Source organism: Triturus cristatus, chromosome 6 (genome assembly GCF_964204655.1).
Source record: "Triturus cristatus chromosome 6, aTriCri1.1, whole genome shotgun sequence".
NCBI classification, from domain to species: domain Eukaryota; kingdom Metazoa; phylum Chordata; class Amphibia; order Caudata; family Salamandridae; genus Triturus; species Triturus cristatus.
In genome coordinates, this window is record NC_140589.1 from 496278396 (window position 1) to 496296584 (window position 18189).

Here is an 18189-nt window from a genome sequence, read left to right on the forward strand (position 1 = left end):
GTGGCTGACAAAGATGTGATTTGTATGGGAAAAGATTGATTTTGGTCAATGAAGAAACTGAGATTTTTGGTGGACCTTAAAGTGGTAACAGTAGCACTTACCTTGGTTGGCCACCAAGGGAGTACCAAGGCAGAGATGGATTGCCAAAGATAAGGACCTCTGTTTTATCAGTATTAAGCTTCAAACAGTTCTGTCTTATCCACTTGGCCACTGTAGACATACTGTTAGGAAGCCGAATTTGAGATGTCTGGAGATTGTTCGTTATGGTAACAGAAATCTGAGGGTCGTCGGCATATGATACAGTTTCGAAACTGAAACTGCGTACTAGAGAGACTAAAGGTGATGCATACACATTAAATAAGGTTGGACTAAGGGAAGAGCCCCATAGTACCCCACATATTAAGGGGGGTGGAAATGGAGTGTAAAAGTGGCATAACGACAGATATATGGTTTGCCATCAGAAATAAGCAGGGCCTGTTTGTGGATCCTGAAACTAAACAGTCTGTATAGAAGGATGGAAATCAACACCACATTGAACATGGCTAGCAGATGAAGTCGGATCAGAGTGACCAGAAGAGCAGTTGTGGTGTTATTTGAGACACAAAATCATGACTGGATGTGGTCCAAAAGGTTAATGGTTTCTAAAAAGTTGGATAGCTATATAATTAACACTTTTTTTCGAGGACTTTAGAAGTGAAGGGGAGTAAAGATATGGGGCAATTGTTGCTAATCAAATTGGGATCAGTATTGGGCTTTATCAGCAATTGATTCCAGGTTGAAGGGACAGTCACTGACGAAAGAGTGAGATTACAGTTTTCTTATAAAATGGGGTATATAATCTTGGTTTCATGAGCTAAAATATGAGGAGGACATGGTCCACCAGAGAGCCTGATACATTGGATGTGGATGCTAGACATATATCCTCATCTGCGAATGGCTTAGAGTATATAAGATGATTGGCCAAGGAAGGAGCTGCTACTTCTTTCGTCAGGCGAAAAAATTATTCTTTTCTTTGAATAATGCTGCTTTGCTGCTTGACATTTAATAACTTTAGACTTTTCATTATCAGCAGTCTTTAGATTTTTTAATATCTCCAGATTGGACTATGGTTCTTCCTTAGTGGCGTCCCAAAATCAAGCTTGACTCCTTAAAGGTAGTTTTAAACTCAGCAACAAGATATATTGCAAACATGAAAAGGACACAAAGCATTTCACCAATCCTAGGATCACCAATCTGGTCCCCAACAGAGAAGTGCTGTATATCCCTGATGTCATGCATAACATATAAAGAAGTCCACTGCAAATCACTGACCTACCTATTGCAGTAATTACACATTAATGGAGAAAACAGAAACAAAGAAGAACTGGTGCTCGAAATTCCAAATTTGAACAAACAAAAAGTTCTAATTCACTCCTCTAAAGCAACATTCAGAATCTGGAATAGTAAGCTTCCTGAACTGGAACGACCTCTTCAAACATCTATTTTGAGTGAGGAATAAAAAAAATTGTTTAACCTAGACGCAGCTCTAAACCAACTTTATTATTAGTGATAGCACCATAACACATGATGGTATCACTAACCTCCTAACCAAATAAGCCCACTGACACCCGTCCCTTTCCTACAATATTTTAAGTTCTAGATTGAATTCACAATTCCCTCCAACAACTCTACCATCACTGAATAAAATTGTTTCTGATCTTAGTCCAAATATTTTAACTTGACGTGAAGATCAAACACTCAAGTACTCTGCATCCCAATACATTCTATTGTCTTCAACCTTCCCAAAAAGGAAGAGCTTGAACTGATCAACTAGTCACATTTTCTTTGAATAAGAATACAAACAATCCAAGATTGGCTTTGGGCTGAGATGAAGCCCAAGTCCAATGAAGCAGAAAGCTTAGTACTCACATGTGGGTATACTCATCCCACATAGGGAGATTCAGTTGAACAGCACAAACATTATAGATTAAATGTCTGAATGAATTTGATTCACTAGTAATTCTCTCAGCTGCATAACATTTTTTAGTTTTTTTTAACTATTACAAGAGAATATATGGCCAACTGTAATCCAAAAGATGTCATTTAATATTTTAAAACGCATCCATATGTATGCAATTATTCATTCACTTGATGCTGCCAATTAATAATTGCATATGCATGGATATGTTTTGAAATATAAAAATAACATCTTTTATATTACAGTTGGCCATATCTTCTTCTGTGATTTATTGACACGTGCAATATTTTGGGCTATTATATTGCAGTCTTGATGGAAACTGGTCATTTCAAATGATGCACCTTGGGATGTTTTTTGTGAGATTTCACTTTTAGAAAGTTGGCATTTTCCTGCCCTAAATATTTGGTGCCTGCAGTCTGTTCCTGGGTCACATGACTGAGTATAGTTGGCAGCTGGACCATGTTTTTTCGTCCCAGACAAACAGACAATAGAGGGATTAGGTGTGTCTGGCTGGGCCATCACCTAACAGAATGGGCGGGCGGAGCATGGCACAGTCCCACTTGCAACTGAATAGGCTGTTCCCTGCCTTAACACAAATGACTTGTAACAACTGTTTTGTTCACGCATCCAGCTCCGAGCCAAAAGCAGGGGAGTCAGGAAACTTCAAGAACTTCAAAGGAAATTCCCTAGAAATTTCTTCTACTTCAAAGAAGGTGCCAGGTGTAAAAATAGGACCCTCAGACCCACTTTTCAGTAGATCTTTGGACCTGTGGATCCAACAATAAAGGACTCCTGCCCAGCTGCCTGTTGCCCTGCTTGCTGAGAAAGACGATTCCAGGCTGAAGTGACTCCAAGGGTCAGCTGACTGACCTCCTGTTCTGAGCTAAAGGGACATAAAAAGCAACAGCGGCTCCCTGCAATTGTGAAGCTGACCTGCTGCCTTGACCTGCAACTGGACCTGCCTGAGCCCTGCTAGCCAGTGCTGGAGTGAGTTCCTGACCCCCAAGAGGTGCCATTCAGGTCCTTGATCCTTGGTGTGGCCTCAGCTGAGCTCCTCTCACAAGAAAAGGAGAAATCCTGAAGTTTTGGGCTCTTTGTGATCGTGAATTGGCCTGTTCACACCAGGGCAGCCTGCACCCCTTACCAACGTGAAGCTCCAATGGACCAGAATCTTTGGGCACCACAACTGCCAGTCACTCTCGGCAACGTGAGGTCTACACTTCACTCTACAGCATCGACAGCTCGCACATTGCCATAACTCCTGGCAACGTGAGCTCTGCACTTCACTGTACAGCATCGACAGCTTGCAGTAACCGCCAGTGCGAAGTTCTAGCAATGACCACACATGAAGCCCAACAGGATCTTCACACTGAAGCGATGACTGTCTGTGATGCCCAGCCTGCTCCTTGCTCTATATGTTCTCCCAGCTCCTTCCGACCCTTTCCACAGTAAAAGAAACTCTCTGTGCTTAACTTTGAAGTTAACTCTTTCAGCTGGACTAACCTGGTCCCTAAACCCAGCCTAAACTCTATTGTGCTTGCCCTGAACTTGTGACTTTCACCTGGTTTCGCACAACTGGAAAAACACTAGTGGGTCTTTGTGCTTTTAGGCACTTTGCATACCTAAAATCTTTAAAATTGCATATCTCTGGTTCTGCTGATTGGGTTTTTGCAATTTTGCTGTCAAATACTGTATTACATTTTACTCAAATTTTTAAATTGGTGTGGGACCTTTATTGTGTTGTATTTTTTCTTTATTTATGTTTGAAGTACTGCATAAATACTTTACATCTTGCTTTTAAGGTAAGCCTGACTGTTTTTGTGCCAAGCTACCAGATGATTAAGCACAGGTTAATTTGGGGTTTGTTTGTGTTTCACCTTTACAGAGAAAGTGGTTGCTGCTTGAGAAGGGTTCCCCCCTCAACCAGGAACCCCGTTTCCTACACAGAGTATTTCAGAACAAACTTGAAAATAGATAGAACAGCTCAGCATGCTAAGTCATTCCTAGATCTACTTGATCCTAGATCTACTTGACAAGCTGTGCTGTGGCCCTTTGATGTGCGTTTACAGAATAGCAAGTGCATTGCCAGTGCATACTTTACATTGGGCTAGTGTCACGCATAGTGTAGGCATGAGGCAGACAAGGTCGAAAAGAATACAGACATCACAACCTTGGATAATAATTGGTCTTACAACTACATTGAATAGTCATATTCAGAATGTTATTCAATGAAACAGTCATTTAGCGTTCTCTCTTTTTTGGATGCATTTCATGGATGTATTTTCGAAAACAGTTGAATGCCAATCAAAAAGTAGTACACTTTCAAGTGTGGTCAATGCTTTCTGCATTTATCTACGACTAGTCTTGGTTATTTTGTACCAGATTTTTTAAATGGAAATTCATTGTTTTTGCTCTGATTATTGCATGGTACTGGGGCACTATTAAAATCACATGCAACTTTACCTTTAATATGCTATAGTTTTTCACCAGTATCACGCAATTGAATGTAAACCCCGATGGAATTGAAATTACCGTGTGAAGCCGAGTTTTTCATCGCTTAAATCGAAACAGAATTCACCAAGCCAAAGGGGTTTATTACATACATTTACCACCTGCTCTAAACAAGTGGTAAATGTTTGCCTTGGTCTATGAGTGAGGTGAGAGGTGAGGGAGGAGGTGAGAGGGAGTTAGGGGAGCAAAGGGGAAAATATTTTCTGCCAGGGTAAGCATTATATGCTCTTCTCATCAGAAATTGATTTTTCTGGCTGGTTTTAACAGCTGGAAAGTTCGACACAAGGTCACTCACACTAGGAAAATCCACAGGTGGAAAAACCTAAATAGGTTCAGGTGGAACAGAAGTGCATGAGGTAATCCCATTCTACTTGGCTCATAATCAGGTATTTTCTGTTGTGCTTAATTTCCAGGCTACATCCTTATCAGTAGTTTCTGTTTGTTAGGAGTCAGTTGTGGGCTTTTTTCAGAGTTAGCAGGCCAGCAGAATGTACTGCATCTATCACACCGAATTGTGGTCGTATTTGTTTCATCTCACTGGTGCTGCCCACTATGTAGCATGCAGTACTACAGAAAGCACAAAAATGTCAAATCAATAATATTTTCCAGCCCCTGACAAGCAGACCCCTTATTCATACTCTAAATTATTTGCTAAGAGCCTCAGTGGTTTAACATAGATGATTGCAAAGGTTTGACAGCCTAGGAATGAATATAATCTCTTCAACTGGCCTTCATTTGTCTGCTCATGGCTTACTTCATGAATTCTCTCCTGATCACATCAGAAAATATATTCTCTCTTAGATAGAATGTCTTGTGTGTTGTAGGTCCATTCAAAATATAGCAGCTTTCCTTTATCAGACAATGCACATTCCTAGCAGAGTACTTTAATCCAACACTGCTATAATATTTGAAATAACTTTACTTAAGGACTTCATTCATCTTTAATATTTAAAAATGTTAGATAAATATATTATATCGACCTTGAACTGCATGCTACAATAAGACAAGAGGCAAAGAATTTATACATTTCAATAATATAATGTGCTCATACACTTCTATGCGATGCATAGTCTAAAATCAGTTACATTTAAAACATTACTTGGTGGTGATCCACAGGAATTTCGTTTTCAAACAAGTTTAGAGATGAGTCTTATATTTTAGGGTTGCCATTCCTCAGTCTCCAAATAAGACATAAGAATACCACAGTATGTATATGGCAGTTGCCAGTTTAGTGCGTAGTTACAAAGCCCTGATTTACCCTGTTTAATTCAAGAGGAAACTTCTTTCAAAAGCTATAGAAATTTGGTAGAATGTTAGAACTCTACTGTCTTTTAAAGTGTGCTTTTCGATATTTGGTGTAAATCTGACTGGTGGACCTCAACCCCGTATCTTGGAAAATAATTTTAAAACTAGAATAAGTGGGCAGGGTAAGGATACAAATAACATATTTGTTTCTGGGCCATCAGTACCACATTACTCCTCTGGGACCCACATTAGGTCCTGTGGTACTACAGCAGCAGCCCCCGCACAAGCTTCAACCCTAGGGTATCGCAGTACTGTGGAAGCATCATTGAGTGAAGCTGATGTGATACTGCTGCACCATTCGTTAGAAGCTTGTTTGGTTGTACTATGGGAATACCATTGTACCTGCAAATTTATGTCTAAAAATAATAAAAGCACATATTGGCCATGGGGATTTGGCTGCAGAGGATAAGTCCTGCTGCCAACTTCCTGGTGTGCTTTTCCTTCTGCTATTCACAGTGTAGGGCTGGCTGTCTTATGGTGCTGAGTTCAAGGACTGACCAGAGGTCAGGCCCTGTAACCAACTCCCTACTATGCATGCCATTCAGTCCTGCATTTTGCTCAACCCCCTGTAAGCCGCCAGCCTCACACTGCTCACGGTCTCCGGCAGTGAGCTGGGAGAGGTTGACCGCAGGGTCAACTTGTGCTCAGCCTTTACCTTGCTTACCATGAAGTACTAACGGCACCCCAGCCTTTAGTGATGTGCAGTCAATGTACCATTTTACCTAGAACATACACAACCACAATTGCCTCAAAGACTTACACTATTTCTGTGCTGTAAGATAGTGAAGTAATAGTTGAGGGGGGTGAGAACCCACCTCAAATATTAATCAAAATCCTTCTCAGGTTAAAACATTAAAGTCACTAAATAAGCCTGTGCCTAAACCTGTTATAGCTTGGTAAAGAACATTTTGCCATAATTTAGAGGCCATGTGCAAATGTTTATGCAGCATTTAAACAGTAATAAAGTGAAAGCACAAGAAAAATCACAAACTAATTTAGAAAAAAGAGTAGCTCAAATAAATGATATAGCACCAAAAGAACAACATTTCCAATAAGTAGAACATAAAATATGAGTTTTTAGAGTTTGAATAAAAAATTGCACCAAAAAGCACAAAGCGCCAACCATGGTTACCTGGTCACACTAGACCGGATCGGAGTAGAAAGTTAAGGGAGACTGTAATGACTACAGGTCATACATAGGGACCAGGTTTATCATGGTGGAAAGTTTACCTCTAGACGTAGAAACTTATGGTCATTGATTACTCGTCATTGGGACAAGGTGTAAGCTGAATCTGAAGCAGAGATCAACAACACATTTCTGAAGAGTGCGTTCCCAGTGCGGTCATTGCTGAAGGTGGGAAAACTCTGGGGGAGAATTCCAAAGCCTCTGCCCAGGAAGGCCATGATGGGTTGTTGCTCAGTATCTGCCAGGATAAAGCCCTCTGCGTTCGTACTTTGTAACTTTTCTAGAAGTCAGGTCTCCTTCAGTAGAGCAAATCAGCAAGCCCAGGCTTACAGGCGATTCAACATTGACAGCTTTGATGGAAGTCTGGGACTCTAATGGTTCTTCAGAAAGAAAAATGGCAAAAATGTTCTAAGTCCCAGATCTTGTAGTTTAGGGATTTGAGGAGTACACTGTAACACCAGCAAAGGGTCCGGGGCCTGGGGGCACCACTTGATGATTATAACTTACTTCAACAGAGGGCAATAGGAGGGTTCAGGGCAGGTCTAGTTTGTAGTGGTCAAATGGGGGTTGCACTGAAAGTATTTGGCTTAGGTGGGAAAGTGACAACTTTCTAAAAGTGTCACTTTCAAAACAGTAAAAGAAAATCTGACCTGACCATTGTCCGAAAGTCATCCTTTCTGCCCTGACCACCCTTGTTTTTTTTACTGATATTGGTGGTTACCGACTCTGATTGTGTCCTGGGCTCTGCTAATTGGACCCTGGGCCTGTGCTCTGTTTAAAAAGTATATGGTATGTAGGTGTAATTTCAATTGGCATGACAAACTACCTACAACCCCTAGTATATGGTAAGGTATGTAGGTTTAGAGGCCTAGCAGATTGAATGCACTTTAGTGTGCACTGCTGTGTTGCCTACTGCCATTTTAAAAGTCAGACCTGCTTTGCAGGATGCTTTTAAATTAAAATTATATGCAAGTTCAACTTTGGAATTAAAGTTACTTCATAAGTCTTATGCTACCTTATTTTTGCATATACACCACCTCTAAAGACTCCCCTAGGTGCCCCAGGGGTGGAGTATCGTGTAACTATAAGCAAATACATCATAAAAGTTGTTTTATATGCCCTGGTGAGGGAAAAACTACACATTTCATATTTTCCCAATTGTAGTACATTAGCTCCATAGGCTAATGTAGGAGGTCTTTATTAAACTTTAATAACTCTTGACAAGAGTGAGATAAAATGATACTTCAAAGAGTCTAAATAATAGGTAGAATAAATCCAATAACTTGCCAAGGTTAGATGTATTGTAACTATGACACAAAAGAAGTTATACAACTTGCTTTTCTGATGTTCTTAAATCCAGCTCTAAAGTAGCCTCTACTGACTAGCCAGCCTTTGACAGGTGAGTCAAGCTGCTCTGATGAGGTGTGAAGTGGCCTGAAAGGAAACAAAGAGACATCTGTGGGAGATCTGCAAGCTGCAGAGCAAAAGGCAAGAAGGAGGCTGGGTAGCCAAACTGGGCTTCAAAGAGCGAAACACACTTAGTACGGAGTAAATGCCCACCCCCACTTCCTGCACTCCCAGCCAAATGGGAGCTCATATAATTGAATTAGCAGAGGGAATGGAAGGGGAATGTTAGGGAACTTTATCAACAGCTTTAGGTTGGGTTGACCAGACCATAAGCTCCAGGAGAGGATTTTTCCATTTTGGACTTTTCAGACAGCGCTTTTTGAGACACAAATATGACACACTTTGGAAGAAGTTGTCATGCCTGAGAGTGGCATCCTGTATCCCATTCGTGCCCCCCTGCTTGTCATCCAAGAAGCATAAATATAAATGTGGGATATCTGCCCAACAACTCAGCTCTCTGCCTGAAGAAACAAGAAGAAGAAGGACTGTCCTGCTGGAACCACTGGCATGCATCAAGAGGACTACACTCTGAATGACTGCACCTGCTGCACACTTTGAAACTATAGCAAAGAAGGATTTTTCCTGGCACTGAACGGTTAAGGAGTGGACTCCCTGAAAGAAACAGGTTAAAAGAGCGCTACCTGTATCATCTCCATCAAGAAGAAACCAGCTAATCACCTTCAGCTGCAGCTTCAGCTCCAAGGAGCAACTCAGAGCTTCTGGAGCCTTGATTGGTTTTGTGGACTGTTGCAAACGGCCTCCTTTTTATTGGCTTTAGGACTCTCAGAACTTTACCACTGCTATCCAGTCCTAATGTGCTCTCTCCTCTAAACATGGTATAGTTGGTTTACACCTGTTTAGAATATTTTATTTACTTGTAGGTCCCTTGTAAAGTGGTATACCATATTCTATTTCTATTTCTATGCGGAATTTGTTAAGCGCGCGGACACCCAGGGGTTTCATGGCGCTAGAGAAACAGAGAAGAGGATTCGGAGGATGTAGAGTTCTAGCAGTACGCTTGTTGAAATAGCCAGGTCTTTAATGCACGTCTGAACTCAATCAGCTTGGAGCAGCTCCTGATGGACAAGGGCAGAGAGTTCCAAGTCTTTGGGGCGAGGTGTGCGAAGCTGGATCCGCCGAGTCTTTTCTTTTTAAAGGTCGGCGCCTTGAGAAGGAATAGGTGGGCGGACCGAAGCTCATGGGTCGGGATATGTTTGATAATAAGTTGGTTGATGAATCTAGGGCTTTTTCCGTGAAGAGCCTTGAAAATTATGCAGCCTGTCTTAAAGATGATCCGATGGGTGATGGGGAGCCAGTGGAGGGAGGCTAACAGAGGTTTGGCTGACTGCCTGCGGTTGCTCCTGAAGATTAATCTGGCCGCTTGATTTTGCACAATCTGCAGGCGTTTAGAGATGGTGAGGGGGAGGCCGAGGTAGGTCGAGTTAGAGAAATCTAATCGCGAGAGGACTAGCGCGAGTACTGCCTGGATGAGGGCGGAGTGAGACAACAGATAAGCGATTTTTTCAATTTTTCTCAGTTGAAAGAAGCAGGAGGAGATCACTGTTCCGATCTGGGTTTTCAGAGAGAGATCGGCGCTGAGAGTGACCCCAAGGCTTTTCGCTGTCTGGGATGGTGAAGGGGGAGTGCCCATGGAAGGTGGCCAGAAGTGGGGTCCCCAGCTGAGTGCGCTGTCACAGGGGAGTACTAACTCAGTCTTTCCTGGGTTTAGCTTAAGGTGGTTCCGATCCATCCAGCTCTGGATATGCAGCATGGTCTTTTGGAATTCGTCGACGGAATCCGGGGAGTTGAGGGGGAATATCAGCTGCAAATCGTCAGCGTAGTTAAGAATGATTACTTTTCTGTTTTTCAAGGAGTGCAGGAGGGGTTTAAGATAAAGATTAAAAAGTAGGGGGGACAGTGAGGAGCCCTGTGGGACACCGCAAGTGGTTGGTAGAGTGGGGGCTGTGAAGTTCTCCAGCTTTACCGCCTGATATCTGTCCGTCAGAAAGGATTTAACCCAAGAGAGGGCCGTGCCACTGAGGCCAGCTTGTTCGACACGGTGTAATAGAATGGTGTGGTCCACCGCGTCGAACGCGGCCGATAGGTCGAGTAGTACGAGGGCCTGGTGGATTCCGTTGTCGGCATTGGTCCTTAGGGTGTTCTGCACGGCAAGGATCACCGCCTCGGTGGAATGTGCCTGGCGGAATCCAGCTTGGTTGGGTTCGAAATAGTCAGATATCTCGATGAAGTTGGATAAATGGCTGGTTACATAAGCTTCCAGTAGTTTTGCGCAGTAGGGGAGGAGGGAGATGGGGCGATAGTTAGCGAGGTTGGAGGGGTCGGCACCTGGTTTTTTTATGAGAGGGACCAGGGTGGCGTATTTGAAGGAGTCGGGTACCGTACCTTGTGATAGGGAGGTGTTCAGGATGGGGAGTATACTCTGAGGGAGTATGGTGTAGACCTCTTTCAGGATGTGCGGAGGGCAGGAATCGTTGGGTGAGCCCGATTTTACTCGGTTCATAAGTTCCAATAGTTTGGGTGGGTCAATGGGGGGGAAGTCTTGTAGGGTGTTGGGATTTCTGCAGATGTCTGACTTGTCTGCAGGGTGATTGGTATGGATGCTGTTTTTTATGTTGTCAATCTTCTCCTTGAAGAAGTTGTTGAGTTGGTTACACAGCGTTTGAGATGCGGGTTGGGAGGGGGCAGTTCTGGTGTCATTGCAGAGGTCGTTGACGACTCTGAAGATTTCCCGTGATTTGTTTTTGGCGTTGGAAATTTTTTCTGAAAAGAAGGTAGATTTCGCCACTAAGATTGAGTCCTTGTATTTTTTGCGAGCTGTCTTATACAGTGCTCTGTCCGAGGCTAGGTAGCTATGTCTCCACTTCCGTTCGAGTTGGCGGAGTTCTAGTTTCTGTTCTTTTAATTCAGCAGAGAACCATTTGTGGGCGTCCATGCGGCGGGCGCGAGAGAACTTGGTCAGGGGGGCATGTTCATTACATGCGGAGAGGAGCCACTCGGAATGCGTTTTGTCCATCAGATTGATATCTGGTAGCTGGGTGGGGATGGAGTTGGACAGAGAGGAGAGAAAATCTTGGAGGTTTAAAGCTCTCCATTTCCTGACTGAGCCTCCAGGGGGTGCATGGTTTTTTTGATAACCCTGAGTGGTGATAGAGAATTGCAGTAAGTGGTGGTCGGACCATATGCATGGTGAGGCCGTGGGACAGGAGGTGGAGATGTTGTGAGACCAAATATGGTCTAGGGTATGTCCCTTTTCATGGGTGGGGGTCGCGACATGTTGGTGGAGGTTTAAGTTGGAGAGGAGTTCAAACAGTTCTGTGGCGTGAGGTCCAGCATCAGCGTTATTATACCAATAGTTGAAATCTCCTAAGACCATAACTTTGTCGTGGTCGACGACTAGGCCTGCTATTTGTTCAGACAAGGAGGCAGGGAAGGAAGGCATGGATGTGGGAGGACGGTATAGCAATACTAGCACCATAGTGCCTGTCTCGGTGTCAGATTTGATAACTAGGTTATCCGAGTCTGGTAGGTCTTGAGGGGGTAAGGGGGAACAGAGTCTGTACCTGAAAGGTACTAGTGGGCCTGCAGCACTGAGTGTGCCATCCCCAGAAGTAGCCATTCAAAGCTGTCTCAGGCCTGCCACTTCAGGGCCTATGTTTGCAGTTTACTGCCACTTATACTTGGCATTTAAAGCTACTTGCCAAGCTTGAAGCTCCCCTTTTATTACATATAAATCACCACTAAAATATTCCCTAATGGCAGGGTGCTATGTAAATAAAAGGTAGGACATGTACTGTGATGTTATGCACGTCCTGGTAGTGATAAACATCCTGTTTAATTTTTCACTACTGTGAGGCCTAACCCTCTCAAAGGTTAGCATTGGGAATTCCTTAATACACTTTTAAGCTGTAATTCCTGATCAGAGATTAGTAGCTTTTTCATGTTTCATTTGTTTGGATTGGGAGTGATAAATCTTACTTACTAGTGAGGTTGGAATTAACTTTACTATTTTAGAAATGCCACTTTTAGAAAGTGAACATTTATATGCATGTCTTGCTCTGTGTGCCTGACAGCCAGTCTCCAATACAAATCTGGGCTGAACTCGGTGACAGCTACATTTGTGCATTCCCTCTAGATAGCCACAACACTGGACACTCAAATGCATCAGCATTTATCTGCATACTGATGGGTCTTCCTGGGCAAGATGGAGGGGAGAAGATAACTCTTCATGTGAACAGAAAGTGTCCTGTCCTTACACAATAGGATGATTTAGCCCCCATTTCTAGGCTGGCAGATAGGACTGGGCTGAATGGGGAACCTGCACACTTCGGAGAGTTATTTTGAAGTCACCCTCACATCAAAGGCACTTTTGTGTATAAGTACTGAGTCTCTGACCCCTAACATCAAACACTTTTGGGACCTATAACTAGACATCGCTAGTTCATATTGCCAGAAGGACTGCTGTGCTGCCTGGAGGGACTGCCACTTTGCTAACTACTTTGCTGTGTTGGCCTGCTGCTTGCTGACTGCTGTGCTGTAGGATGGACTGTCACTCTGCAACCTGCTTTGGTGTGCTGGTCTGCTTTCTGCTGCCTTTTTGCTGTGCATAGCTCTAGGTGTGCTCCAAGGGCTTACTGGCTTGCCCCCTGTTTTCAAAATCTCAAGGTCATCAAAGATTTTATCTGTGTACGGCTGCTCTAGGATTCTACCATTAGTGAGTCCAGCAGATGTACTTGTGGCAACGCTTGCGTAGGGTGAAGCTTCAACCTGCCTTGTGAACCGAGCGAGAGACCTGCTTTTACCATTGATGCCGCAGCACCAAGAGACACACTTCCAGCGCGACCCTGAGATTGAGCAATCCACGTTGTGCCAGCCTGAGTGCTTGCCTTTTTGCAGCGCCCCGGCCTGACACTTCAAATACAACTCTTGGCCCATTGGTATGCCTCGCCTTGACAATTCAGGAGTCGCCTCCTGCGTGGACCGTTGCCGGGCAACATCGGGCCCCGTATACTTCCACAAAGCGAGTCTCAGTGCCACTCACCGAAAGGCAGCCTTTTTTCCCCCCCGAGAAAATGTACTGTTATTCTTGAGGACTGTGAGGTCTCTGCACCCAGCCTACATGGCGTTGCGGGGCTGCTGAAGAACATAGAGAAGTTGGGGAAGTGCTATGCTGATACTCCTATTGTGAGGAAGTTCCTTTTCCTTTCTTTCGTGTTACCGTAAAGAACCTAAAAGAAGCAGATATACTTATTGAACTGTGATTTTACCTGCCTATTTTGAATGCACATATCCTGAAATGTATTGATTATGTTTTTATCATTTTGGGTCTTTTTGTTTCCCATAAAGATAATTATTTTAATAAACCTGCCGGAAATATTTTTGCGGTGTATTTATTGAGTTACTGTGTGTGTTGCACAAATAGTTTACGCATTGTCTCTTTTGATAAGCCTGCCTCCCTGTGACAAGCTACCAGAGGGTGAGCACGGATATCTGATTTGTGTATCTAGCTTACCCTGAGTAGAGTGATGGGTTCTGCCTAGCCAGGGTATATACCTTAGCCAAACATAAACCCCATTTCTAACATGGACCCATCAAGAATCCAAAAGGACCTTCTGGAGGCATCCCCAGACGTCTGAGATCATTTAGAGCATTTTGACCAAAAGGTTCCATAAGTTGACTGACCCATTGTCACGACTTAAGCTGGCGACATCAAACCACAACTAAGCCTGAAATTCAGATTTGTCCCACTGAAGCTCCAGAGTTCTTCATTGCCAATGAGACTTACAGGAATCGACCAAGGCATCCTGCTGGAGCAAGCCACAGTCTTCGAACCCAAACTCGGCCTGACTCGGTCAGAAGCTAAAAACATGATCAGGCCCTACTGCTGTTTGTATCTGACCTGTACTCCATTGCGGTCAGTCTGAAACTTTGACTTTGTCCCATTCTAGAGCAAGCAGATGTCCCAAGTTGGTGCTTTTGGCTTGTAAGCACTAGAAAGTGTTTATTCTTTGAGCATTCATATCTCCAGTTCCATACAATGGATTTCTGTCGTTTTTGTGTCAGTTTAATCATACAAATATTTCCTATTTTGATAAATGTGTGTTGTTTTTTTATTGTGTGTTGTGTCTTACTTATTTAATGTATTGGTGTTTTTAAAAGCTTTACACACCAATCTTCTAAGTTAAGCCTGATTGCTCACATCCAGCTGCCAAGGGTTGAGCAAAGGAATAATTCATTGAGACCTTGACTGGACCTTATACTATGATTGTGGCCTTATTACTAGTTGTAGGTGCCTACCTACTCCTACTAATAAACCACTTTCCAACAACCATTAAGTTCGATTTTAAATTACTATTAATATTAGACCTTGAACCATTTTTCTAGGTGCTCTCAAACTGAAACTAAGCACTATAAGTGGTTATAGAGTAACCCAAAGCTTTCCTATGGGAGAGACAGTCTTGCCCCAGTGAAAAACGACTGTGTTTTTTCACTGTCAGAGCATGTATAACAGTGAATATACATGCCCCCTTTTAAAATGCTATGCATCCTGGCATTTAGTGCCTACATTATGGGTGACTTATTAGCAATAGAAAGAAAAGTTTATGCCTGGCAAAAGGGTTGCTTTACTAGTTTGAAATGGCAGTGTTAACTCGCCACACCAGGGTTGCAGAGGCATTCATGGACTACATCAGTGATTGGCACAATGGGTGTTTCAGCCCAAAATCAGCATTTACTTTATAGGCCCTGGGTGCATATAGCGCAAAATACTAGAGTCTTTTAAGTAAATAAATGTGCCAATTAGGTGTATGCCAATGTTACTAGGTTTAATAGGGAAAGCACATGCACTTTACTACTGGTTAACAGGAGTAAAGTGTGCAAAGTCCTATGAACAATAAAAACAGGTTTAACAAAAGAAGGCAAAAATCTGGGGGAATAGTACACAAATGGTTATAATTTCCAACAAATGTTATGGGAACACAGAGGTTTAGACAATAACTCCATCTTGTATATGGCTAGAGTGTGATCAGTGGTGTCATCAGTCATGTCACCAATTATGTCATTCAAGATCTCATCACTGATGTTATTTAATATGTCATGAGTGATGTAATATGTGAGGTCACAAACAGTGCATTGAGGGGCACGTGGTATAGCTAGCTAAGCAACCTATAACTGATGATTTTTAGTGTTTATCGTGAATGTTGATCTCATTTCAACACTTAACTATAATGTCACTGCAATCTTTGCTTTTAGTGAATTTCTAGGATTTTCTGAATGTGTGTGTGTGCATGTGTGTGTGTGTTTGTGTGTTTTAGTGCCCAAAATGCAGTGGTGTCAAAAAACATATTTCACAAGCATCATAATGAGATCCCCAATACACTTTGCAGCACTTTACCTTTGTTGTGTCAAGGTTATCAAAGATTATACGGCTAGGTTACCTAATTTATGAGCCCTGAAGTAGCTATAGCTCGCACCTCAGTCAAGCGCAGTGTTATCATCAATGATGCCATTTCAGATGTCAGCAGCATGCTATCAATAATGTCATAAAACATGTCAGAAGTAATTTACTATGTGAGGGTATAAGCTGTGCATGGTGAGGGCACACGTTATAGTTACTTCAGGGCCTGTTTCTAATTACTTCACTTAACTATAACTGGGGAATTCCAGTGTTTTTTCAGTGTAAAATGTAATGTTGCAGCTTGCATTGCCACTCAACTGTAACATCACTTTAACCTTTGGGTTTTTTGTTGTTAATTTCTAACAATTCTTTTTAATACCTAACAATAGCTGTGACTTTAACCTTTTGTTTATCAGTAAACTGTTTATAGGATTGTAGATGTATATATATATATATGAGAGAGAGAGAGAGACAGAGGGAATACGAAAGAGCAATGCAGCAACGACATTCTCTGTAACTGGAAGTAGATTGTGCCTAAATAAATCATGGCACTAAACTAAAATCTGAGGTCTGTGTTACTATATCCAAATTATTCTATGTGGTGATATACATTGAACTGGTGATCACATCCGACGGTAAAGTTCCTGGAAAGGATGCAAGTAAAGTGCCTAGAGCATACCATTTGAGAAATGTCATGTTTATTTCCGGATATGAGCACAGACAAGCAAAATTCGTACCAAGTTTCAGTGAAGGCTTGGTTGTCTCTCTCAGAGCCAAAACCTCTAGCCCCATCCCCGCTGAATTCAAATAATGAAAGGTGGTATTCGTTTTATAATTTTCTTTTTTTTCTGCACAAAGAACACGCAGGGTGATACCATTCCCACTATTCTGATGGGGTGGGATGTCTCTGCGAGCTACATTTCCCAGAGCCTCAAATAAACGTTCGCAGTGGTAAAATCGTGTTAAAACACTGGCAATAATTAAGAAATCTAATTTATAATGAGGGCGCGGGAGCACGGTGGGATGGCGGAGATAGATGAACGCGTAAGTAGGTGGCCTTGAGGCTCGTGCTAACGCGCCGTCGCAACCAAGGCTACCGAGCCCGGCTAATGCTGCTGTTGGGGGGAAGGCTTGGGGCTGCGGGCTGTTATTTCGAGGAGGACCCACCTCCCTCTGTTGAAGCAGCTTCGGCAGAGTGGAGCAATCCGACGCTGCCCGTTTCCAGGGTGAAATTGCCTTCCTCCTCCATCTCCACCTCCTCCACGCAGGAAGCATCCAAGGAATTGCACGAATACAGCTACAGCAGTATTCTACCGGCACGCGGGGAAATGAGAAAAATACATGGATCCCAGAAATTAACCTTTAAAGAAAAGGTGCAGAGCGGTGTGCGCTGAAAGAGAAATTAGTGTGGCATGGAGAGAAAAGGGCATGTACAAGCTGTCTGAGGGGATTTTTTTTTTCTAGCAGCGGTTAGTGGGGCTGCTGCTCCGTCGGAAGGAGCTCTGCACAGAGCTGCCCTGCGGAGCAGCACCTCGGACAGCTCCGAGCACAGGGCACTTCCACGGATCGCTACCCCGGACAGCTGCTGCCCAAAGCTCGGTAGGGGCGGGGGAGTACCAGCACCGCGGACAGCTCTCTCCACATGGACGTGCCGAGGCGCTCACAGCTCCCCGGACAGTCTGCTGCAGATCCCGGGCTCCGGGGATCAGCACTTCGGAGAGCTCCACCCGCCGGGGCTGAGGCGCGTTTCCCTGCTCTCCCTCCCCCATGCACCTCAATTAAGTCCCTTTCGAACAACAAGTACCAGACTGTAGATGTCTCCCCTACGGCACTCAGATGATGTTCGCCATTAAGCAGCGCTTCTTCCACGGAATTGACTGCCAGGTGTAATTATGCCGGTGTTTTTCTCGTTGCAGGAACGACTCTTTTGGAACCTGGTCCACCCAGGGATGTAAAACTGTGCTTACCGATGCATCCCACACGAAATGCTTATGTGATCGTCTCTCTACCTTCGCCATTTTGGCTCAGCAACCGAGAGAAATAGTAAGTAACAGTGGGAATGCGGGTTTAATGCATAGGCACGGAGGCTGTGACAGCGTTTCTCCGTGGTGTATTGCAGCTGACTGGAGGGGCGGGGAGAGAGATGTTTTTAAAAATGACATGGTTGCAGAAACGTATGTACCTGCTGCTGTCCAGCCCTGCGAAAATGATTCCAGATCTTACGCTATAAGTAATTCTCACCAGGTTTAAGTCACAGTGCAACTCCGGATTCATACTCGTGATATGCACACCATTGAAAAAAAAACATGTGAGAGCATGCAGCTGGAATAGACATGCCCATGGCTGCTTGAAGACTACGAGCCTTGTCAGAGGAATTAGCCGACTCCTTCTGTTGCCAGTGAAACCAGA

The 18189-nt window shown here is 43.5% G+C and overlaps 1 protein-coding gene across 4 annotated transcripts in view; it reads left to right on the plus strand.

Moving 5' to 3' along the window:
- The window catches only part of ADGRB3 (adhesion G protein-coupled receptor B3), a 1641523-nt gene that overhangs the window by 1253368 nt on the left and 369966 nt on the right, over positions 1-18189 (plus strand). For all 4 annotated transcript variants that reach the window (XM_085610901.1, XM_085610903.1, XM_085610902.1 and 1 more), the window contains one exon: positions 17697-17823. In XM_085610901.1, coding sequence (XP_085467027.1) covers positions 17697-17823 — 127 coding nt within the window. The remainder of the gene's footprint in view (positions 1-17696; positions 17824-18189) is intronic.